The sequence below is a fragment of the Penicillium bovifimosum genome, assembly GCF_028826915.1.
Source record: "Penicillium bovifimosum strain IBT 22155 chromosome Unknown utg000001l_segment0_segment0, whole genome shotgun sequence".
In the NCBI taxonomy this organism is placed as follows: domain Eukaryota; kingdom Fungi; phylum Ascomycota; class Eurotiomycetes; order Eurotiales; family Aspergillaceae; genus Penicillium; species Penicillium bovifimosum.
In genome coordinates this window covers 882,993-907,247 of record NW_026622710.1, presented here as the reverse complement: position 1 = coordinate 907,247, position 24,255 = coordinate 882,993, and the positions used below count along the sequence as shown (strand labels likewise).

The 24,255-nt window shown below is 50.5% G+C and overlaps 7 protein-coding genes across 7 annotated transcripts; 3 read left to right on the top strand and 4 right to left on the bottom strand.

Annotated features, from left to right (window-relative positions):
- Positions 1-66: 66 nt before the first annotated feature.
- N7515_000342 (NADH dehydrogenase [ubiquinone] 1 beta subcomplex subunit 3) lies at positions 67-376 on the top strand (the record flags this gene model as incomplete). Its single annotated transcript, XM_056661086.1, has 2 exons — positions 67-164; positions 220-376. 2 exons carry the CDS (start codon positions 67-69, stop codon positions 374-376), a joined length of 255 nt encoding a protein of 84 aa, XP_056526252.1.
- A 423-nt stretch (positions 377-799) lies between these two features.
- On the bottom strand, positions 800-2,350 carry N7515_000341 (WD40 repeat domain-containing protein; the record flags this gene model as incomplete). The annotated part of the gene is made up of 1 exon (XM_056661085.1): positions 800-2,350. One exon carries the CDS (start codon positions 2,348-2,350, stop codon positions 800-802), a length of 1,551 nt encoding a protein of 516 aa, XP_056526251.1.
- A 474-nt stretch (positions 2,351-2,824) lies between these two features.
- Positions 2,825-4,860, bottom strand: N7515_000340 (acyl--CoA ligase; the record flags this gene model as incomplete). Its single annotated transcript, XM_056661084.1, has 6 exons — positions 2,825-3,151; positions 3,207-3,529; positions 3,583-3,745; positions 3,801-4,067; positions 4,120-4,500; positions 4,585-4,860. 6 exons carry the CDS (start codon positions 4,858-4,860, stop codon positions 2,825-2,827), a joined length of 1,737 nt encoding a protein of 578 aa, XP_056526250.1.
- Positions 4,861-7,519: 2,659 nt separating this feature from the next.
- Positions 7,520-10,693, top strand: N7515_000339 (uncharacterized protein; the record flags this gene model as incomplete). Its single annotated transcript, XM_056661083.1, has 1 exon — positions 7,520-10,693. One exon carries the CDS (start codon positions 7,520-7,522, stop codon positions 10,691-10,693), a length of 3,174 nt encoding a protein of 1,057 aa, XP_056526249.1.
- Positions 10,694-14,877: 4,184 nt separating this feature from the next.
- On the bottom strand, positions 14,878-17,411 carry N7515_000338 (Oxoglutarate/iron-dependent dioxygenase; the record flags this gene model as incomplete). The annotated part of the gene is made up of 9 exons (XM_056661082.1): positions 14,878-15,012; positions 15,068-15,448; positions 15,503-15,688; positions 15,748-15,785; positions 15,838-16,722; positions 16,782-16,909; positions 16,957-17,105; positions 17,158-17,237; positions 17,309-17,411. The coding sequence occupies 9 exons, from the start codon at positions 17,409-17,411 to the stop codon at positions 14,878-14,880; spliced, it is 2,085 nt and encodes a 694-aa protein (XP_056526248.1).
- Positions 17,412-18,858: 1,447 nt separating this feature from the next.
- N7515_000337 (uncharacterized protein) lies at positions 18,859-20,688 on the top strand (the record flags this gene model as incomplete). The annotated part of the gene is made up of 7 exons (XM_056661081.1): positions 18,859-18,952; positions 19,010-19,089; positions 19,142-19,290; positions 19,338-19,465; positions 19,525-20,099; positions 20,140-20,417; positions 20,442-20,688. 7 exons carry the CDS (start codon positions 18,859-18,861, stop codon positions 20,686-20,688), a joined length of 1,551 nt encoding a protein of 516 aa, XP_056526247.1.
- A 1,169-nt stretch (positions 20,689-21,857) lies between these two features.
- Positions 21,858-22,710, bottom strand: N7515_000336 (uncharacterized protein; the record flags this gene model as incomplete). The annotated part of the gene is made up of 2 exons (XM_056661080.1): positions 21,858-22,330; positions 22,404-22,710. The coding sequence occupies 2 exons, from the start codon at positions 22,708-22,710 to the stop codon at positions 21,858-21,860; spliced, it is 780 nt and encodes a 259-aa protein (XP_056526246.1).
- Between the last annotated feature and the right edge of the window lie 1,545 nt (positions 22,711-24,255).

Genomic DNA, 24,255 nt, shown 5'->3' with positions numbered 1-24,255 from the left:
TCCTTCACATCTTTTCACTATTTGCTTTTGTCTTCCAACAATCCTCCCTACCGAATCACTCCCACAATGCCCGCCCGTAACCCTACCGGTTTCGACATTGCCCAGTTCAAGGCCGCGGCTTCCCCATCTTCCGTATGGGCCAAGCAGGACCCATGGGCTCGCCAGTACGTCAAGAGATCCCGATAGAAAGCCAATCGGAGAGATACTGACATCCTACAGTGAGGCCTGGCGATACACCGGCCCCTTTAGCCGTTTCAACCGTTTCAAGGGTCTCTTCCCCGGCTTCGGTATCGCGACTGTCGCTTTCGCTGCCTACTGCACATACGAGCACTTCTTCTTGAAGGACGACCACCACCACGGTGATGCTCACCACTAGAATGCTGTCTCTTATGATCAATTGAGAATGCCGCCGACCGACTGAGCATTGAGCGGAGGACGTATACCCCGGGCGACAGGAAGTCGTCTCAGTCTCCGGACGGACCACTGTCATCTGAATCTCCAACTACAGGAGCTTTTGTCGTGTCAGGGCGGAGATGCAGCCTCTCAAGGCTCATGAGGAGCGTAGCTTCCAGATGGCGCTTTGGGTTTGATTTGTCGAATGTACATAGCTTTTGTTCCACTACCACAACAAGACGATTCCTTTCTGTTCCATCATTGACGCTACAACGAGTACTCACATTGCCTGGTGCGAGTTTTATATCAAAATTGGGATAGCTTTGAGCTTCTATAAACACGTAATATCATTATTGACATGAAACCCCCATGTATGTTTCAAACATCCAACTTTTTGTGTGCACGTTTACTCTTCGAACACCAGCGAGATACCATCATCACCAGCCGTAACAATGCGCTTTCCATCGAAGCCCTGCACGAATCCCATGATACCGCCAGCTTGCTCACCATCCTCGTTTTCAGTGGCACCCATGTGTCCCTTCCACTCCTGCATCAAACCCTGGGCAGCCGCGGCGGTACCACCACGTGCGTCCCAGCGGCGAACGACACCATCGAGGCCGACGGATGTGAGCATCCAGGAGCGGCTTTGCTGGGCCGCGGAAGCACCGGCAAGAGGCCCGGAGACAGGTGCACCGAGTTGCTTGCGGCTGGGCAAGAACTCCACCTTTACGACGGGGTTGCCATCGTGGGCCTCCCTGATATGACGGCGAACAGCGAAACGGTGAGCCGCATCGTACATCACGATCGAACCATCGACGGATCCGGCAGCAAGAAGAGTGAAAGGAGGTTGGGAGAAGGAAAGTGACTCGATGCCGTCCGTCTGAGCTTGCAGGGCGGCCATGATAGTGCCTGCAGCAGTGGCACCAGCTGATGATTGGGGCGCTGCGTTCTTGCCCTTGCCCTTGGCAGCCGGGGCAGCTGCTGTGACGCGAGGAAGGCCGACAACTCGAATGTGGCCCTCGGCACCGCCGACCGCAGCAATACCACCGCTAGGGGAGATGGCGATTGTGTAAAGACCACCCTCCACAGCAAAGCGCTGATCCTCCGCAGTCAATCCAAGAACGGCATTGGTACCCGGGGAGTATTCGATGCCAGCGGCAGCGGCAGCTCCAAACACATCGTAAACATAGAAGCTTCCGTCTTCCGAGACAGTGGCGAGCAAATTTCCATCAGGTGTCCATGCACCTGCAGTGCAGGACTCGGTGTGAGAGAAGAAAGTTTGAATGATGGAGATAGGTTGCCCGGGGTCGGTGTGATCGATACGGAAGACCCACGCGCTACCATCATTGGCACCAATAGCGATGACATTTCTCGTCTCTTCGCTGCCATTCTGGTAAGGGCACGCGGCCATCCAGTTGATCTCCTCCACTTCCTGGGCCTCGCCGAAGAACTCCCAAGCAAGGCCGGTCTTCTGGGGTGTGGTGTCCCGATAAGCTCGCAGTTTACCATCCAGACCCGCCGTGATGGCATACTCCCCTGCAGGCTCAGTGAAAACCACGGCATTCACAGTATCGGTGTGTCCGTCAAGCTTGGCCAGGGGCGAGAGAGCCTCCCGCTCCTTGGGCTGAGGGTTGGATTCGTAGCTCGACGGGAGGACAGGGCGCTGTGGGGGTGTCGAGTCAAAGATATAAGCTGTATCATCGCCAGAGCCGGTGATGACAATGTTGTTGTAAACCGGGTGTTGCGCAACACAGAATACAGAGTCTGAGTGGGAGTCGAAGTGTGCCGCTGAGTCATTTTGGAAGGTGATCTCATCTTCGATGGACATGTTCTGGTCATCATAATCTTCTCCGTCGGACATAGGCTGGTCCTCATCACGATCAAAAATCTCCTCGGCATCATCGGCCTGGATATAAGACTCCATGTCATGCTCGTTATGCGGGTCGTTTGAAGACATTTTTTTCGAGTGGGTGAGGAAGATTGGTCTTTGGAATGAAGGGAATGAATATAAAATTCAAATACGACCTGCTCCCGACTAATATTCAAGCAGAGAAGTCTGGAAGCAGCGCTGTTAAGGGTCTAGGAATGGTCTCTTTTTTTTTTCTTACCTCCCCGCTTAGAAATCCCCCACCCCGCGGCAGATTATGCCCCGACGATCACCGCCTTAGCGACCGCCTTTATGTTGGCGTGAGAAGCCACTCATTGTCAAACATTGGAAGGCGTCTATTGGGGCTTGCGTTTCTACATGGAAAGTTGCCGAAATAACATAAATGTCTGTCGCCGGGATCGGCACTGTGACGCCTGACGGCTATGGTAGCTGAAACATGCTATGTTCGAAAACTGATCTATCCAGCAAATAAACACTTCTGTATATATGGAAATGTACATCACAACAGCCCAAGAACGCAACCATCTAAAGCGCACGAGCTTTCTAAATCTTGCTGCCGGCCTTTCTCCGCGCCTCCTTCTCTTGATCACGGATCAAACGACGCAGGATCTTCCCACTGGGACTCTTGGGAATGGCATCCACAAATCTAATACCACCCATCAACCACTTGTGGCGCGCCTTATGATCCTCAACATGTTTCAGCAGAGCCTTCGTAACCGTTTCATCCGATCCGGCCGTAGACGACTTCACAATAATAGCCTTAGGAACTTCTCCCGCACGATCATCCGGGATAGCGACAACAGCGCAGTCTGCAACATCGGGATGAGCGAGGAGATGGGCTTCGAGCTCGGCGGGTGCGACTTGCAGGCCCTAGGGATGAATGTCAGATCTTGCATATTTTCCTTCAATCGGTAGGAATACAAACCTTGACCTTGATCAACTCCTTAATCCGGTCGACGATAAAGATGTGTTCCACGCCCTTCGGACTCACACGGACAACAGCCTCGTCACCGGTGAGCATCCATCCGTCCTTGAATGTCTCCTTGGTGGCCTTGTCGTTGTTCAGGTAGCCTAGGACGACACTGGGGCTACGGACTACCAGCTCGCCTGGGGTGTCGTATGTTGTGACTTCCTTGCCTTCTGGGGTAACGATGCGGGCTTCGAAGCCTGGCAGGAGGGCACCGGAGGAACCGAGGAAGATGTCGTAGGGATGGGTTGAGCTGACGACTGTGCTCGTCTCCGTCAGACCTGGTGAGAACGTTAGCTTTTGTGTTTAGCATAGCAAGGCAATGGTGGCATACCGTATCCCTGTCGGATCAAGACATTGGGGTAGTATTTGAGGAAATCGGCTGCTGTTTCCATGCCGAGAGGTGCTGCGCCTGTAAAGAGGGTCTGTACCGAGCTCAGATCATACTTGGAGCATATGGCTTGGGTGCTGAGCATGTGAATGATGATAGGAGGGACCTGGAAGATTGTCAGCAATTGGATGTATCTATGTGGCTGACGTTGAAATACTCACCAAGTAGAGGGATGTAATCTTGAATTGTTGGATGGAGTTGAGGTAGGAGTTCAGCTCGAATTTCGGAAGGACGATCGTCTGATCTCCTCGATATGCGCCGGCATGGCAAATAACCACAAGCGCATAGATGTGGCTCTGCGGAAGGAGGCCAAGACCGATTTCAGTGGCAGGTGTAATACCGTCCCCGCGGGTCCGGTAGCTCGCCTCAAACGCGGTGATTTGGAGGACGTTGGCGATGACGTTGCGGTGGGAGATCATTACTCCTTTCTTTTCGTATCATTAGCCAGAGCCTTTCCAAGATTGAGTATGAACTACTTACCGGCATGCCAGATGTTCCACTCGAGTAGCACAAAAATGCTGTGCGACGAGCTCCCTCGCCCGCACTCCATTTCATTTCCTCGACCGGCGGCAAAGACTTACCCGCCTCGAGGATCTGTGCAACTGACTTGAATTCCGCCGGAGGCTTCGCACCCCCGAGAAGCTGTTCGGGAAGATCAATCAGGTAGACTCTGCTCTTCGGGAGACCTGATTTCGCCGCAGCCTCGAGCGAGATCGATAGGAGGGGAAGACAAGTGACCAGAGCCTTGGCCTTGGAATCGAGCAGCTGGTGTCTCAATTCATCGGCCGAGTAGGATGCATTGGCGGGGGAGACGAGACCGCCCAATCGATGGACAGCCCAGAATAGGGGCACGGAATCGATCTAAATCAAACCCGGACGGATAAGCTTTTATTTCTCTTCGCCTCATGTTTGTTTCCTCCCAGCTCGGGGTGCGGTATCACCTACAGTGTTGAGAGTGAACACGGCCAACGTCTTATCCCATTCCGATCCCTGGTTCGGCGCCCAGTTCAGTTCCTTGGACAGACCACGAGCCAACAAGTCAACGCGATTGACTGTCTCCTGCGATGAGTATGACTTTCCACTGAAGCCACATGTGTACGGGTCCCGGGATTTAGCGTGTGCCCTTCTCCCATATTTCTCATTGAGCATGAACTCGCTGATTGGGATGCTGTCCGGGATGGGCGCCAGCTGGCCGGACCCCTTTGCAGGTAAGAAGACCATTTTGGTATCAGAAGATTCACGGATTTGCAGCGATACTTCTGAACTTGGTACAATCCAGGGGCGCAGATCTCCTAGAGATAGAGAAACAGTATCGGCTATTTTTGAAAGGCGGTTAGCTGCAGCCAGATGAAGCCAATGGGGTTATGCCTACATTTAGAGGGGAAGGGGGAGCAAGCAATAAATCGGCAAAGGGGTTAGGGATGGGGTGAGGGGAGATTCCCCATTTATTGAACTTGGCAGTGCGGGGAATTCGGTAAATCGACGGGAGCTGGATTACGTTCCGGTGCCCCTGACTCCTGAGTTTCGGAGATCACACCGGTTACTGAGTACCTACTGACTCTGGGTTCAACCGAAATGCGGTACCCGGTGGAACCGTGGAACTCAATACTTTAACTACGTTAAGTCCGTTGAATTGATTTGCAGGTAAGCGTTGGGGTAGTGCCAAGACTGGGATGCCTCGGTCATTGGATATCCGAGGGTACCTTTTTGACTTGATCAGCGAGCGCGTCCGTATGCTGCGTACTGAATATTAGCACGAAAAAATCACATCGGAATGTTCGCAATTGAAGTCTACAATCTTGTATGATCACTAACTAACTAGTATTATCTTAATCTATGACAGCTACACTCAGCTGCTCATAGAAGTCGTATTCACACGTTTCTAAGAATTACCTATATGTCGGTACTTTTGTACTCTTTTATCGAACCATACAGATTGGGCATTTTCTTGCAGACTTGTATTCCACTTCAATTCATTTTGCGGAAAATCGAAGCTATTCGGATCTGCTGAGAAGCTGCTGCCCGCTGACTTTCAGCCTTTCACATAGTTAGTTAGCGCAAGAATAATAGAGTGGTCTTGGCATGCAGATCGCTCTACGGCCATTGGCCCGGATTATCCACTTCCAGGGTTTAGTATGGGCATACTGTCCCCGATGTACTCGTTTCTGATATTATTTAGAAAGTACTACTCCGTACATCCAAAAGCCATCAAAAGATCATCCAAGGGCTTATGTGCAACATGATATAGCAATTAGCATCTCTTCCAGGCTCAAAGGAATCTGCTCTGTCCCTGCCCAAGTGCAGATACGGCCATTTCCAGACACCAGAGGCTGAATAGCTCCGATATAAGAACAACCCAGGACTTCAATCCAACTTTGAATTCATACTGGACTCAAGCATACCAGGCTATGTATCTCCAGAGCCTCGCCGGAAGAGATACTACCTGGTAATTACCAGATTATGTTTTACATGAGCCATCCAATCATTTGTTGCTTTTGGATGCACTTAGGTTCTATCTGAAACGAGGTGTACATCGGGGTACTATGTCAAGTCGACTGCCTCACATTGCCCAAGGTCCATAAGTCAGAGTTCTCACGCCGCGGCACTGGAAGTCTGGGGATTGACCCAAGAGCTACGCGGTAGCTCTCGATCCTCGATTCCTGTGAAACTGATTTGCCAACGAACTCCCCATCATCGCCATTTGCAGCATCCCAGTGTAATCAATCGCATATGCCTTGTCAATTTTCTCTGCAAGCGCATGTGTGTTGATTCTATGTTCCTGCATGGGGTTGCGAAGCAGAGAGGGGACTTTCTGAGGGGGGTTTGCTTATAAGTGTTGTAACATTTTCATAGAGGATCAATGCACCCATCCCCACTTTCTGGGATTATTCGCTACCTTCGACCTGGATATTCAGATTGACTGACTGAACCATTTCATGAAGCGTTTCGCGCTAGTCAAATGAGCCAGAAGCACGCCCGGTCTTCATACACGCCGCTTAGGCGCACTTGGCGGAGGTTCGAGATTTTGAGAGGGCTTCTATGATTGCAATAATCCCAAAGGCTTCAATTCTGCAAATTATGGCAGTAGAACGGACGGATACTTCATTTGTTGGTATAAAAGGCTTCACGTTAGAACGCTTCATGTCGTTACGACTTCACTTGCCAGTCTTGATGTATGTTAGTAGGCCACAAAACATGGCTCTGGAGGTGGTGAGCGGGGCAAATGGGCATTTCATATGTCATATCTGGTATTTCGCACGTGTTGGATAGCCCAAAAACACGTTTGAAGCCAGTTTTTGTTGCATTAGACAAAGACCGACGCTTATGTGAACCATCGAGGCTCTGCTCAGCGGGAGTAGTTTTGAGAGGAAGATGACATGCTTCGAAAGTCTGCACAGTACAGGATACCAACTGAAACGGAGATGGAAAAGAGATGAAATTTGTGAATGTGAAGGAGGGAAGATGAGGATGAAGCCGAAAAGTACACACGCAGTGCTTGAAGAGGTTCCTTGTTGCGTCTGAGCGAGAAGGCAGATATGTATGATGGCAGACGGTCCATAAAGCTTCCTATGCCAATTGTAAGTGTTGTCGCCGTCATCGTTGCCATCGCCATAACGATTGCTCCGGGCTCCCGTTTGCTCCTTCCATGTGACCCTGGACGACTCTTCAAGCACTGCGTGTGTACTTTCCGGCTTGGTCTTCTCGCGGCACCTTCCTAACGAGCCTCTCATCGTCATCTTCCCTCATTCACATTCCCAAATTCCATCTCCTCTTCATCTCCGTTTCAGTTTGTATCCCGTACTGTGCAGACTTCTGAAGCATGTTATCTTCCACTCAAAACCCACGCAACCTTCTGAGGAGGTCATTGTCTGCACGCTCCATGCGCAGGGCAAGGAGGCGTCCCTCAGATGATGCGCCACCAACACCTTCTCTGACAGCGCAACATCCGGCCGCCGCTGCCGCTGCATCGTGTGCAATGCGCTTTGGCCAAATCCCATCTCGGGACCCGAGAGGCCCATACAATCAGCTCGACGGTCCGGCGAGCTTCACTGGCCCTCAACAACAACCCCAGGCAGGTCATTACAGCAGCGGCGAGAACCCCTCCATGGGTCAGCAATGTTCAACATCATCTGCCGCCGCAACACCCCATCAGTCCACACTGGTCTTCTGTCGACCAGCTGTAGTCGATGACATCGGACCCGCCGCTGCCATATCGCCAATACAGGAACCCAATGGGATTGACGGACGAAACAGTTCAGTGCCTTCTTCGTTTCGACAAGTGCACAAAGCCAAGTCAATGTGGATGAGACCAGGCACTGGTGATCATCAGCCACGAACTATTACACGCTCCAAGTCCTTCCGCCAATGGAACCCTCGATCCACACAAAAGGACCAGTATTCGGGAAGAAATGATGCAGCACTTCAGCTGGCTCGTAGCCAATTTGAAGGTAGCCAAGTTGAACGTAGCGCGTCTTCCTCGGATTGTGATAACGACGACAAGGGCCGCCTCCGATCTTACATGTCGACCTTCTCACTCAGACGCAGAGAGCACAAGCCATTTCCTAAAAGCCTGCGCCAACCGAGTGAGGGTACTGCCAGTCCCTCGACCCCCGCTGACCGAAGCCTCGGGCGACCTCATAAGCATCGGTCTTTGTCTAATTCAATAAAGAGTGGATTCAAACGAGTGTTCGGGCGATCGAAGCACACTGATGCCACTGCGCAGCCATCACCACAGTCAGGCAGCTCATATGGCGTCGAGCCGGTCGTGACAACCCCGTCCACGAGAGACGTGGAAGGTGTCCCTGCTGGGAATAGTCGGAAGGCACCCCCTCCTCCCCGACCTCTTGTTCGGTCATCGACCATGGATAGTCTCTGTGATTCCGAGTCTCGCGTCACTAGCAGTGCCTCTCCTGGGGATCGGGGCCCTTCCGAGTATCCCCGGCGTCTTGCTCGGTCAGCGACCATGGATAGTCTCCGTGATTCCGAGTCGCGCGTGACTAGCTGGGCCGATTCAAGCTTGACAAACACAGTCACTTCCCGCAAGCCGGAGCATGGCAGATTGCTTCCTTCAATCGAAGAGGACGGAAAACTCGATAAGCTACTGCCACCGACACCCTCACGCGTAGTAAGCGGTACACAGAATCAACTTCCTTCTGTCCCATTGTCAAATCGCAATCTGGAGATTGACTGTCAGGACCTGTGCTCTGCGATACAGCAGGAAATCAACCGAAACCAGCGGTCCCGGTCCAACGAGGCTCCGATTTTTGGTAGGGTTCCAGAGCGTCGTGTGGCGCCACAGATGCCAGCTTCAGCATATTCCCAGTATGGCGGAGGCACTGTTCGTCATGTTCTCAGTCAAGAAGCATTAGTCTCGCCGTTTGAAACCAACGAGGCTCCGATTTTCGGTAGGATTCCACAGCGTCGTGTGGTACCAGAGATGCCAGACTCGGAACACTCTCAATATAGCAGACGCACTCTTCGTCGCGTTCCCAGCCAAGAAGCATCAATCTCGCCCGATTCATTCGCCACAGCGCGTGGGGAGCAGTCAAGTCCCCGAAAGTGTCATCTGCGCCCGGCCAAACCCTTGAAGCTTCATCCCAGCGAGTCGTCTCCGCCGAGAGCTCCACAAGAGGAGACTGACACTCTCATGGGTCCCCGTCTTCAGGACGCGACAAGGAATATCGATTCTCCAGGCCTTGGTTCTGGGATCAGGAGTGTCAATCCTTCGCCGAGTGTTAACATTGTTGATGATGCTATCGGTATCCTCATCAGTCGTCGACATGGTCAGCAAGAGTCGAGAAGTAGGATCGCTCAATTGGTTTCTTATCCCAGAGACAGCAATGGCCGTGTTCTGTCGGGAGATGAGACGGGGGTTAGAGACATTCGTAACGCTTTTCCTGTTCGAAGGATGGAGTGGGATTATTCACCGAGTATTTATTCCCGAACAAGCAGTGGCATCACCCTGCCGAGACCGGATGTGGACAGTGTCGGCAGGTCTCACGATGAATCAGGGATGGCAACCATATTTACCCAGCAGCGGATGTCCGTGTCACCCAGACATGCCCCTCCGGATTCTACCTCTGAAGATTTTTCAAAAACCAGTGCAGACTGGCATCGATGGTTGAACTCGGAGGTCGGGAAGCTTGGGCAGACCAAGCCCCCAAGGGAGCATATCAGGGAATATGAACAATTCCAAGATGAGGATGAGGAGCAGTTCCAAAATGAGAATGAAGAGTTCCAAGAGGAGGATGAGCCGTTGACAAACGTTGCGCGAGACGACGATGTCATCGCACCAGGCAACGAAGTGATCTCCATGACTCTTACCCCGGCTGAGACTTCCAGCTTCACACCTCCGGCTCATGTCCATACTGAACAGCGGAGTTCGACACGCAATTTCTCTTGGCTTGTCTGGCGCCCTTCATCCGACATGTCTGAGCAGCAAGATTTGCCGGAAAACACGATGGGTGATGCCCACACACCCACCAGTGCTTCCGCCATGCATCCTGCGACAGATTCCGCGACAAATCCCGGGACACATCCAGATGGCTCTACTTCTCCTGCGTCCAATGACTACGCTTCTCCGACATCCGCCAACTACGCTTCTCCCGCATCCGGTGACCCCATTTCTCCTTCGTCTGTCCTCCGTACTCGCGTGCATAACCAATCTGTAATGGGGCGGGAATCTCAACCCCTGCAGCCTCCCGATACACCAACGCCCAAGGCTGCTGACAGAAAGCGGGTTTTCGCAGCATCACAGCGGAACCAGTATGCAGTTCGGCGGGCTGCCATTGCCAAACACCAGCGCAGGCAACAAGAGCAAGCTGTGAACAATGAAAACTACCGCGATCAGCCGGACGAGTCCACAGGACTAGGAGTGATTGACCGCTACCTGGAGATTCGTGAAAGGTGCGAGCAGGTAGCCAACCCCAAGGAGAACATGGGCACGGCCTTTCCCAACTCCAAGATGATGGTTGAAGAATTTTTGAAGCGTCCCCGGGGGCCACAGAATCCCCCCAATGATGATGATGATACGGAGATGGGAGGGTTCCTGTGAACTAGAGGCAATGGCTAGTGGAGGGTGCTCCAACTCTACTCGTTACACTGTTCAGCGATATTATTATTGTTCTGCGAGTTTGAGCGTTGCTTGATGAATATGATGGAAGCAAATGGTATCTTTACCATCGTCAGTATTTTTGATTCTTGATATTCTTACCAATAGCCTATTCATATTCCAATGATACATTTATTACTTTGTCCTTGGGTTTGTGCTACATTAAGGATCTGAATCAGTCCAAGTTCTATTAACTTGTTGGAGTCCAACCTACTACCTAGAATTTAAGGATCTGAGTGTAACCATGGATGAGTGGCATGGGGAATACATGTACCGATTGGACCAATACATGTTCGGGGATATGCCGGGCCAATGGCCGTCGAGCGATCTGCATGTCAAGACCACTTTATTTTTGCGCTTTCTGAAAGCTCCGCTTGAAGACATGAAATGATGAAGGTACATGGAGAGTTGAGAGCGATCTACCACCTTTTTATATCAGAAACTGAACTCTTCAAGCTAGGATTCAAAGGATAACGCAGAAGTAGCAAAGGGCAAGAAGAGCGCAAAGAGGGCTACTCAGACAACAAGCACCAACTACTAGTCCCACTTCCCGCCCGCCAACTGGCAAGCACTCCGCCAACTGGCGAGGTTACATTTCCACGAATAAGTCCCCCATAATCCCACTGCGACACGTGCCACATCAGTCTGGTATTTATTTTATGAGAAAAGGTATACCTAAACTGCTTAATCCCATTAATCTCATCGACCTCGAGCTCAGCGACATCTAGGTGGCGCGATCAATAAGTAGCCTTGAAAACATAGGTACTCCGTACTCGTGCACATATCCAATAGCCTCGATCGAGCTACACACCTGCAGGTTGAGCCTTGAACATCTACGCGAGGAAGGAGGAATAGGGCACCTGTGCCTCTCAGCTTACCTACCCACCGCGTCTGGTGTGGGTGCGCCATGGTCAATCCGCCAACACAGCTGAACCGCCTTGTACCTTTTATATAGCCATGCCGTATAAAGTATACATAACAACTCCCTATACGCGAACTGTTCGCATGCTCTGACGCCCATGTATCGAGCAACTGACCAACCAGTACCTCAAAGAGGTCTGGTTCTGTAATCCCTTGCCACAAGCCCCGACAAAGACACTTGCCTGGGATCAATCTTTGTCAGAGCCTCCAGAACAGGACGCCCGGGTGCCAGCACAGACGTCCGAGTCCTCCCAGAGTATGTTTAGTATAATGAAGGCGAAAGACGTCTGTATAGTGTAGCGATCACTTTGTGTGCCTCCGAGTCACCCGTTCTTCCAGTCTCTGGCTTCGGGCATGTAGTAGGGAAGTAAGGGAGGACTGAGGAGATAGATTGGCCGAGTGGGCTATCATCGGTCGCTGTGGATTTTTGACTCCCCTTAGTGACCTAGGAAACAGAATATAGTTACTGGAACTTATCTTTGTCTGGTGAAAAATGCAGTGACTAACAAGAGATACAAAAGGTCGAGCAGGGTGATCAGTTAGGATCCTTGATTGTTGGGCCTGCTCTCTGTAACATTAGCCAAACGCACAGAGCCCGCTTCTTGATCGCTGTACTCGGACTGGATACAGCAATGACTGGCATGATCATATGAGCACCTTAGCTAGAACCAGATATTTGGCCTCCACACTCCACGTTCAGCGAACCTGACGTGGTCTGCGAGAGTTCGCGATCTATTGGGGGGTGTGGGGGGATAGTGACACGCCACGATGCGCCACAGTGGGTCCTGGCGGACATCTGCAGATCCCCCACGTGCCCCAGATCTACTACCCGTCCATACCACAGTGTTCAAGATAGTCACAGTGCTAACGGGCTAGAAAGCACCTCGGGTGCTTAGGTAGTGAGGTTATAACGGCTTATGAATTATGACATTAATTTTCGTATAGTACACAGCGAAACAATAGAGACAATCGATGACACATGACACGAATGCTTTGAGAGATGAGTCAGATGACTGAGCTACCAGCAGGACATATTGGACTTAGAATGTCTTCCAGTGCCAGTACGACCAGTGAAATACACACTGATCATACAGGCGGCGGAATATTTTGTTCTGTCGTCTGCTGTATGAACTGACCACAGAAGACTCGCACCTCTGGATCATAAACAGGCAGACCATCGATCTGCCAGAGAAGCCGGCAGATCTCGTCACTATATACATCTGGGGGAAGAGGGGAAACACAATATCAACCAAAGCAGACAGAAGAAGGGAAGAAGAGAAAGAAGAGTGCCCTCAAGATAAGCATAGTAGACAAGTCGCGCGCGACTACTGCCTCGAACCCACAAGTTTTTGGTCTGTCCCGCTTAGTACCGAAGTACGACTTTCCGCAGGCGCAGCATCATTGGGCAATCTTGTCTAGATATGAATCTTATGGCAAAAGAAGGGAAGAGGAGATTGCATCAAGGTCAGCATAGTAGACAAATTTCGCGCGACTACTGCCTTCGACCCACAAGTTTTTGGTCGACCCCGCTTAGTACCGAAGTACATCTTTCCGCAGGTGCAGCATCATTGGTCAATCTTGTCTAGGCATGGATCTTGTAGCAGAAGAGTGGGAATCGAAATATCAGCCAAAGCTGACAGGAGAAGCGAAGAGGAGCAGGCGAGAGGAGAAGGGGGGGAGAGAAGAGGATAAAAAGGAAGAGGGAAAGGGGAGAAGGGTGATGGAGAGAAGAAGAAGGAGAAGAGAAAGTGAAGAGAAGTTCCAGATATTTATACCCAAGGGTCACCTGACGGAATGTTTGCTCAGTGAAACAATCTGAAAAATCGTCCCAAGATAGACCACAGGCAACCCGGTCATACACCTCCAAGACAATGACCCCCGGGCCTTATCTACAAGCTTTGGGCAGCCCCTGGAAAACATATTGTTTTGATTGACGCTATGGTACCAGGGTGACACGCTTGCTCTCGGTTCTTCCTTGCCATTTTGAAATCGTTGAAGCATCCAGTGAGCAGAGATAACACTGACATGATTCCTACAGGTCTCCCATCACCAAGTCAACGGTAGACCGACTATGTCACGTTTTATGAATCAGTGATCCCAATCCCCGAGTGGTTTCTACTGCATGTAATTTCTCCCCCTGAGGCCTTTACTGAGGAATCTGCAGCTTGCGTCTCCGCCTTCTTGTGCTCGTCTGGTTTGCACCCTAGACATACTTATCCTCTTCTCACGTGAACAGATTGGTTTCTGGGCGTTTCAGGTCGTTAGGCATATACGAAGAAGCTCAGTGATACAGACTTCTTGCGGGAATAGATTGAAGATGTAGCCCCTGAATTCAATTTAAAATGCTGGAGATTGGTTGGGAAGAGATCACGGGGCCATTGTGGGCACTGACCTGCCCGCAAAGGTGGCAAAGGAGCAAGAGAACAGTCCGATGCTTCGACTGTCGGTCAGCAATAGCAGTCAACTTGGCTTGAAATGTTAAATGCGCATCCGGAGATTGACGCCCGATAGCGCAAAAAGCAGTATAGACATAGGTCACTACGAGAAATCAGTACGAAGACCACAAGAAGTCAAGAACTATATACAGGGCGAGACAGGCTGACAGCTAATGACTGGTTCCCGGATTAGCACATCCATAGTAGCCTTCATGGTGAAACTAGGCCAATTACGAGGGGCTTTGGCTTCCGCCGGACGCCCAGCTTCAGTTGCTGAGAGCCTGAGCGGTGATTCTTTTTCGGACCCCCAAGTAGATATCGATTCGACGATTCCCGGAATCTGATTGGTCAAGGATGTTATTCTGCTGTTCTTCACCGATTACCAGAATGTCTGATTTTGGGACCCCTATGAGTATGCGCAAGATCCAGATCATGTGACACATGACACCCTGATTTGTGTAATGCAGTATTCCATGCTTCGCCAACGGTCAGCAGTCACCGATGAGTAGTGATTTATCTAATTACTAATACAATTATACAAAGGTAGAATTCTGAATTGAGAGTAAATGACTATATTTAACTAACCAAAGGGCGATGACTGGAATCAAGGTCAGGCCTGGCGGCTATCGTCGCCCGTCAAGAGTCAAAAGACTACAAAGATGTAAGGCACTGCAAGTGGGCACATCGAAAGGGAGACAAGGTTAAGAAAAGAACAAAGAAAAACAAGCAAATGGCCGGAGAATGAGATAACGCTAGCCGGCAAGCAGGGAATCACTTCCCGTCGTAGATCTGGTCAGGCGTGAGGGTAAAATTGCCCTTCTCGATCTCCGCGGCGTCAACATGGTCGGGTTTGACATACCGCGCGGTAAGGGCAAACCGCAACTTGTTCTCCGGCACCACCGAGTGCTATATCGGTTAGCTCTGTTGTTTAGCGGTGCCAAAATGGAGGAGGGCCACGAACCTCGTAGTACCTCTGAAGGTTTTCACCGTGCATGACTACCAAGTCTCCATGGTGCAACTCCAACTTGATGGCTGGCGGAGCTTGCTTTCCCTTCTGGGTGGCAAAGAGAGTTTGTCGAGAGTTGTCATACTCATCTTGGGAGATCTCGCCAGCTTCAAACCTCTCCTTGAGCGCACGACGCTCATCTTCCAACCGGCAGCCTTTCAGCACGGGGTCCTCTTGCAGAACACTCCCAGATACAGCTTTGCCATCGCCGGCGTCCACCCGTCGAGTATGCCCGTTGAAGTGCTTATACTTCATGCGGATCCACATGGTGGATTTTGCTCCAAGTGAGAGGGTTGCAATTGTAGGGCCTAGAGAGGATTCACCGTCGTCATGGTACTAACAAATCTATGCTTTAGTCGAGAGTAGGGCCAATCTCACAGTGTCACTTACTCCTATCTTCATGCCCTCAAAGTACCCCAGCGTCAACAGCTCATTGGGAGGCATGTACATGTCTCCAGCGGAGATGACGGCTTGTTCAGTCGCCCACGAAAGACGACCCAGAGCTCGGAGAATGACCTCAGGGGCTTCGCCAAACGCCTTTGACAGCACCGACACGACATACTTATACGGGCTACCCTGTTTGATTTGGTCAGCGGAGAGGTCAGTAAACATGATGATCGGACGAGCTGACGTACGTGGTTCACCGCGAAGTGAGCGGTAAGTGTGCCCGCGACTGTCCAAAGTAAGAATCCTGAAACTTAAGATTGTGCACCTTGCTCACTTACCTAGACTGGACGAAAGCGGAAAACGTTTTAAACCGAGATCTTCACGCTGAAGACCGATAAACAGGTCGTCGGGCCCATTTGGTCGGCTGTTGATTTCTGCGTTCGCGACAAAATGGGTGATAAAGCCGACTCCATCAAGTTTGTAGGTTAGCTTGCGATAGGGAGACAAGCTAACATCATCGATCTCGGGGATCATGAATTTCCTATCGAACACCATTTCTCGTCTCATTGAGGGCTGCTCGGAATCATCGAGTAGAACTTGGCGCGAGATGGGGTTCATTGTCATGAGCCTTTCAAATGAGCAGACGTTACCGCCCGTCTGAGTGCCAGTAGAGTCATCGCTGCACTTCCACCCTCGCCACAATGTCCGTCGAATACACTTGTGACACTCGGGGCACACAATTCCTTTCCACGCACCACGAGATGTGCTGATGTCCGTGGCATCCTCATCCAGTGTCGAAAGATGATCGGGGACAAGGCTGCAGTTAGGGAGAATTTCATCGTCGGGACGACTGCGGAAGCTCAAGAAGGCAGGGTTAAAGGTTAGTTCAGGAGGACTGGAAACGTTTCCAATCTTCCAGAACCTGTCACACTCCGGCTGAAGGCACATCCAGCCATCCTCATAGACACGGATGCTGACCTTGGAGCAGCCCTCGCACTTCAGGGTTTGAGGCTTCGTGTCGAAGTCTCTGAGTTCGAGGGGCATTGGAGGAGCAGAGCCCTTTGCTGCCCACCAGCTTTTCTCCGCGAGATCCAATTTCTCAAAACGGACTTTTGCTCCATGGTTTGTACCAATTCTTTCAAACCAAACATTGGTAACCCGAAACCATGCCATGACGTTGTATCGATGTGGCAGGTCCCGATTGAGAATCTTGTGCTTGCTCCCTTTCATACTGGTCAGCTACAAGCTATACCATGCAATTCGTGATGAATTGGCAACCTACCAATAATTAACCCAACAGGAAGCTTTGACTTCAGGCTGGCAATGATGCTTCGGGCGAGCGTGCTATCAGCCTCCTGATTCTTTTGGAGGGCCAGGTTTCCCTCTGAGTCTTTGGTGCAGCAACCACCACTAATTGAGTTAATACATGCAGTCTTTAGTTGTAGGATCACACTCACATTCGAGTTATGATAATTTCTTCGTCAATGTAGGTCCGGGTACCACCGTCGGCATCAATCAGAAAGCCCCAGCAAAAGCCCTCACTGTGATACATTGCACCCTGAGTGCAATGAAACCAAGGAATTGCATCGCATAACTGCTGGCGATTCTGGGAGGATATTAGGACCTAGATGAAAGGACTCGTTATGGGAGTTTCATACCTCAGCCCACGCCGGTGGTTCGCCATGGACTTGCTCCAGGACCTGGTCAGTGCTGACCACTTTGATCTGGTCTGATGGAACTATGAGGATTAGCACGACATACATCACGTAACAAAGAACGCAAGTCAACTATCCAAGAAGCCTTTGTTACCTTTGTTTGCCGGCGCCTTTTCACTCTTGCCTTTGGTGACGCGGCCCGATCTCACCACTTGTCCAGCCACATGAGACCGACTAGCTGTCGGACGTGGAGCCATATCGCAGAATTCTAGCGCTTGCAGTCTGGTATGTTATTCCCTGGGTTAGCGTATGTGGTCTTCAGACCTATGGTGGGACTACCGTGGGATGGACTCACAGTACGAACACTCACAGTCACTCACACCCACCGCAGAAGCAAATCGGGGGTTCAATGGTGCTTCAAATGATTGCAGGTGCTTGAACGCAGATCGACGTTAATAAACGCGGAGTAGAAAGAACGAAGATTGAAGCGCGCCAGGTCAGATTGCTAGGACTCGTTGTGATGCTTCTAGGAAAGTAGGTGAAGGTTGAGAGGGAGGGAGGACGCAGGGCAGGCCTACGACAAGCCTATATACCCCCCAGGGCGGTATACAAGTCACGTAAACCTTAGATGGGATGAATCCTTGACTAAAGAAAACCTCGAACCACCCATCGATGGATGGAGATGTGCTAATTTGGACAGGTTCCAAGGTTCCAACAGATGGCGCTAAGCTCACCGTGACCTGAATGTTCCAAGCCAGGGAAGCCATTACGTGCTATCTACCGAGTCCATCCACGGGTGACCCAAGGCGATGACAAAAGGAAAGCCACCAACCTTATTTGAATGACCTCGTGTATGCAGCCAACCATGGGATCTGAGGAGAAATACGGCGATTCATATACCTACACTCTGTATGTCGACTGGACATATTTGTCCGAACCTTGACCATGCAGAGTGTGCACGTGCTTGAAAACAATGTAAGAGCTCTCGCATCGTGTTAGTACACTGTAGCAAGACAGTATGACCCTGTTCCAGTATCTCCCACGTTGTATGGCGAGCAATCTGTCGTCTCGGCTATGCAGTGTAGGTATATGAATTGCAGTATCTCTGCTCATATTCCATGGTTGGCTGCATACACGAGATCATTCCAATAAGGTTGGATAGCTTTCCTTTTGTCATCAGCTGTGGGTCACCCGTGGATGGACACTGTAGATAGCACGTAATGGCTTCCCTGGCTTGGAACATTCAGGTCACGGGCAGCTTGGGCCATCTGTTAAAACCTCGGGACCTTTCCGAATTAGCACATCTCCATCCATCGATGGGTGGGTCGTAGTTTCCGTTAGTCAGGGATTCTGCCATATAAGGTTTAACGTGACTTGTATACCGTCCTGGTAGGTTTTGTAGGCCTGCCCTGCGCCATCCCTCCCTCTCAACCTTCACTTTCATAGAAACCGCAACAACGCGTCCTATCAATCTGACCTGGCGCGTTTCAATCTTCCTTCTTTCTACTCCGCGTTCATTGACTTCGACCTGGGTTCAAACACCTGCAATCATTTCAAGCGCCATTAAACTCGCGATTTGCTTCTGTGGTGGCTGTGAGTGACCGTGTGTGTTGTACTGTGAGTCCATCCCGCGATCGGTCTGAAGATGGCATGCGCTAACCCAGGAAATGGCATATCAAACCGAAAACACTGTGATTTTGCGATATGGCTGCACGTCCTATTGCTGGTCGGTCTCATGTGGCTGGACAAGTGCTGAAATCGGGCCGCGTCACCAAAGGAAAGACGGAGGGAAACAAAGGTATAACAAAGGCTTCATGGATAGTGACAGTGGTATATGGCATGCTGATCCTAGTAGTTCCATCAGACCAGATTGAAGCGGCCATCACTGACCAAGCCCTGGAGCCAGTGCGTGCTGAACCACCCGCGTGGGCTGAGGTATGAAACTCCCATCTCGAGTCCTTCCACCTCGGTCCTAATAACCTTACAGAATTACCAACAGTTGTGCGATGCAATTCCTTGGTTCCATTGCACTCAGAGTGTGATGGATCACAATGAGCGCCTTTGCTGGGGCTTTCTGATTGATGCCGACGGTGGTACCCGGACCTACATTGACGAAGAAGTCATCATAACTCGAATGTGAGTGTGATCCTCCAACTAATGACTGCATGTATTAACTCAATTAGTGGTGATTGCTGCACCAAAGACTCAGAGGGAAACCTGGCCCTCCAAAAGAATCAGGAGGCTGATAGCACGCTCGCCCGAAGCATCATTGCCAGCCTGAACTCAAAGCTTCCTGTTGGGTTAATTATTGGTAGGTTGCCAATTCATCACGGATTGTATGGTATAGCTTGTAGCTGACCAATATGAAAGGGAGCAAGCACAAGATCCTCAATCGTGACCTGCCACATCGATACAACGTCATGGCATGGTTTCGGGTTACCAATGTTTGGTTTGAAAGAATTGGTACAAACCATGGAGCAAAAGTCCGTTTTGAGAAATTGGATCTCGCGGAGAAAAGCTGGTGGGCAGCAAAGGGCTCTGCTCCTCCAATGCCCCTCGAACTCAGAGACTTCGACACGAAGCCTCAAACCCTGAAGTGCGAGGGCTGCTCCAAGGAAAGCATCCGTGTCTATGAGGATGGCTGGATGTGCCTTCAGCCGGAGTGTGACAGGTTCTGGAAGATTGGAAACGTTTCCAGTCCTCCTGAACTAACCTTTAACCCTGCCTTCTTGAGCTTCCGCAGTCGTCCCGACGATGAAATTCTCCCTAACTGCAGCCTTGTCCCCGATCATCTTTCGACACTGAATGAGGATGCCACGGACATCAGCACATCTCGTGGTGCGTGGAAAGGAATTGTGTGCCCCGAGTGTCACAAGTGTATTCGACGAACTTTGTGGCGAGGTTGGAAGTGTTGCGATGACTCTGGCGCCGAGAGGGGTGGTAAGGTCTGCTCATTTGAAAGGCTCATGACATTTGACAATGAAGCCTATCTCGTGCCGGGTTGTATACGATGATTCCGAGCGGCCCTCAATGAAACGAGAAATGGTCTTCGATAAGAAATTCATGATCCCAGAGATCGATGATGTTAGCTTGCCACCCTATTGCAAGCTCACCTACAAACTTGATGGAGTCGGCTTCATCACCCATTTTGTCGCGAACGCAGAAATCAACAGCCGACCAAATGGGCACGACGACCTGTTTATCGGTCTTCAGCGTGAAGATCTTGGTTTAAAACTTTTTCCGCTTTTGTCCAGTCTAGGTAAGTGAGAAATGTGCACAATTCTAAGCTTCGGGATTCTTACTTTGTTGATCCGCATGACGTACAAGCTCTTCAATGGAAATACTCAACGGGTGGACACCGGCGATGGCAAATCTGTCTCTGGGAGTGCTCTGCAAGACAACTCCGTGCTGAAAGGCTGCCGGTTGGAAGATGAGTGTCGTGTGCTCAAGGAGAAGTGGAAAGCTGGCGAGATCTCCCAAGATAAGTATGACAACTCTCGGCGAACTCTCTTTGCCACCCAGAAGGGAAAGTAAGCCCCGCCAGCCAGCAAGTTGGAATTGCACCCTGGAGACATGGTAGTCATGCACGGTGCAAACCTCCAGAGATACTACGAGGCTCGTGGCCATCCTCCCTTTTGGCACCGCTAAACGACAGAGCTGACCGGGACCGGTATAGCACTCCGTGGTACCGGAGAACAAGTTGTGGTTTGCTCTTACCGCGCGGTATGTCAAGCCCGACCATGTTAACGCCGGGGAGATCGGGAAGGGCAAATTATTCCTCACGCCTGGAGAGATCTACGATGAGAAGTGATTTCCTGCTTGCCGACTAACGCCATCTCTGTTCATTCTCTTGGTTCTTTTGTGTTCTTTTTCTTTACCTTTGTCTCCTTTTCAGTGTCTCCACCTGCTTAGCTGCTGTGTTTTACATCTGTCACGTTTAGATGATAATTTTACGAGGGGCTTTAGCGTCCGCCGGACGGCCAGCTTCAATTGGTGAGCGTTGATCCTTTTTGGGACCCCCAACTTCCAAGTACTGTAGATATAGATCCCCGGGATCTGATTGGTGGAGGATGTTATTCTGCCAGTTCTCACCGATTGACATCTGAAATTTACGGAGGCTGGAGCAACTTGCCAAACGACAGTCACGTGACACGCGACCCCCCCTATCACATTCACGGATTGCTTCGCTAACCCTCAGCAATCATTTCAGTCCCTCCATGGATTTACAGGTACTGGTTGCTGGGCTAGTCTGCTAGATTCGCTATATCATTTTTGATGCACCGACACTAGCTGTATTTCCTTCGCCATACTGTGTATGAATCGGCGCCTTCTATTGGAGGCCGAGCGGGGGTTCAAAACAATTTACTTTTCATGAACCTCTGACCATTGAACATCAGGTATCACATCGTCAGTACAGCAGTCGCTGTGAGGTCATCTCGCCAGGTAACTAGCATGACTGATGAAAGTAAGTCAATCTGAACAACAATAGCAACAATAGATGTAGTACAGTAGTAGTAGGGTATAGTTAGCGAAGACAACATAGGTAGCTAGTGCGGGTGCATCGGAAACAATCGTTGGGTTTATTCCTAGAAGACAAAAAGTAAATAGTTTGGACTCCCACTCAGCCTCCGGTCGCAGGCGCACGCGCTCGATTAATAAGTAGCGAGGAAAGAGATAGGCTACCATCTTCGTAAATAGCTCCTTCACAACATCGGGGTAATTGGCGTTTTTCCCACTATTGCACCCGCATCTTCGACACGTCCACCATCGTCCACGTCCTCGCGAAGAACGTGTCGCACGCCCGACTCCAATAGCGCCCTGGCATACTGCTCATGAAGCCACGTCATGGGAGGTGACCATGGAGGCTGATCAATCTTCAAGTCTGCCCGAAAGAAACATAACTTGAACCCAAATTCAACCGAGTTTTCTTCTGGCTTCAGTTGGACGGATAATTCAATCAATCCGTCTATAGGACGTTCCTTCGTCTTCGACACGTTGTCACCACCACGAATGAGGATCGAGTTTTTGGACTTTGACAATACAATAAACTCATTCGTAATCACGGTGCCCGTGTAATACTTCGACCTCAGTAGCTCGTGTCGAGACCAGAGCTGGCCGGGCGTGTGCTCATCGTCGGTCAATCTAGCGGAGAGTATGGCACGGTGGACCGTGAATGCTGTTTGGGGAACAACTTGTTATCAGAACATTCGAAGGCCTCCTTTAAGGAAACTATTGTTGGCAAAACATACCAGGACTAGCCCAGACACCGCGGCTAAATCTCTCGATCAGTGCACCAGGTCGGTTCAAGAGCGAGGGGTTGATGTCGGAGACAGGGACCTTTCGGATAAATAGGTCGTGGACGGTGGGGTTGTTATTCGTGTTGAACTGCTTGTGGAATTTTGATTGAATGATCGGGTCTGATGGGAGGAGAGGGACGGCTTCGACGTGGCGAGTTGCATAGGAGAAGGATATGGCTGCTACTAGCCCGCTGGCTGGAAGCATGATAGGAAGCATGCGAGATACTGTAGATTGCACAGCAGGGATTCGTGGCGTCATCGTCGCGAGGTTGGGAGGTGGATGAAAAGAAACGTCGACGCGTGGAACCAAACAATCGAGGCACGAGGAAAGTATGCCTTCCCAATTTGGTAGACAAGAGGCCCGGAGAAGTGTATATCCAGCCACGGGGTCAGTCCCGTCTGGCTCGATGGACTCTTGTAGCGAATAGGTAGGTACTCGGACCTCGTACTGACTAGGTACGGATGAGAGCCCGATATCCCACGCATTCCAAAGTTGTTGTAGCCTTAGGTAGGTCGTTTATAGGTCACTTCCATTTCTGAATTCCATACATCCCTTAGGTACTAAGTAGGTGTTAGGTAGGACCTAGGTATGTTTGGGACTGTGTATACATATTCGGGCCCCTGTACCGGGCTATGGAAGTCTTACTGGGCTAGGTAGGTTGTTAGGTATGAGCCAGTTGATCACGGGCATACCTACCTACAAAATTTCCCTCCGCTTGCCTGGAACTGGCTGGAAGTCCCCTGGTCTCATGTGAGTTGGATCTACAACGTCATCAGGGAAGTAGATGTGGACGCGGTTCAAGGAAATTCACTGAAGCATGAACTTGCAGATCCGGACATGGTGTATTTGCTGATAGTGATATTCTCTTGGGAATACAGTACAGATTGAGGATGGATGGAGAAAGCACTGTTGTATTCGGGTGGACGAAGAGGAGGAAGAGAGAGGGAGAGAGAGAGCAGACACACCAGCTGGGTTCTACTATGTAATGCCTCAGGCACCAAGGCAAACACATTCTCTACGGGGTAGATAATTCATCAGCTGACCCTTAACGATCACTGCCTCCGCCTGTCATGACTTTAGTTGACTTTTATCATTATATGCAGTGCATGTTGTTATAGATTGAAGATTTGCACATCCGGCTCCTTACATTCATTATTTCATTTGCGCTCATAGCATTCACAATATTGATTCAAAACTATTCATGCTGCTCTCTTCATTACTGTGGGGGCCAAGTGGCTCAGCCTCAGCCTCAGCCTCAACCTTGCCCCAGGTTTAAACAACGTGAGATTTGGCCAGAAATGAATGTCAGTGGAAGGAGTAGGCGAGGCTAAATGACTTTAGACGTGAGCACAGTATAAGCTACTATATCCCATGTTACAAGCCGATAATATTGGAGCAATGTGCCGTATGAATACCCCGGATCCCTACGTTACGGGGAATATAAAAGCCAATATCTTCACACAGTCATCTGGCACTGCAAGGTTCAGGGTTGATGTAGATTTTATTTCAACAAAATAAGTTCTTTTGTACCAATATCCAGCCCAAATCGTGATATCATCTCAGCCTCTACTAGTTGTAGCTTTGACTCCGTTGGCGGTGGGGACTGGGCGGCACGTAAAGTACCTGGTACCTCGACTAGCGTGGGCGGATGGAGTCTCAACACACCTCTCACCTTATCCCCCTAACTCCCTTTCGCACCTCTGCTGCATTTGGCGGTGATAACCCTGTTATATTGTGAAGCTTTCATTGGGGATGCCCAGAGTCCGCTCTCAGACAGCGTGTCACTGACCCGCGAGGTCCCCC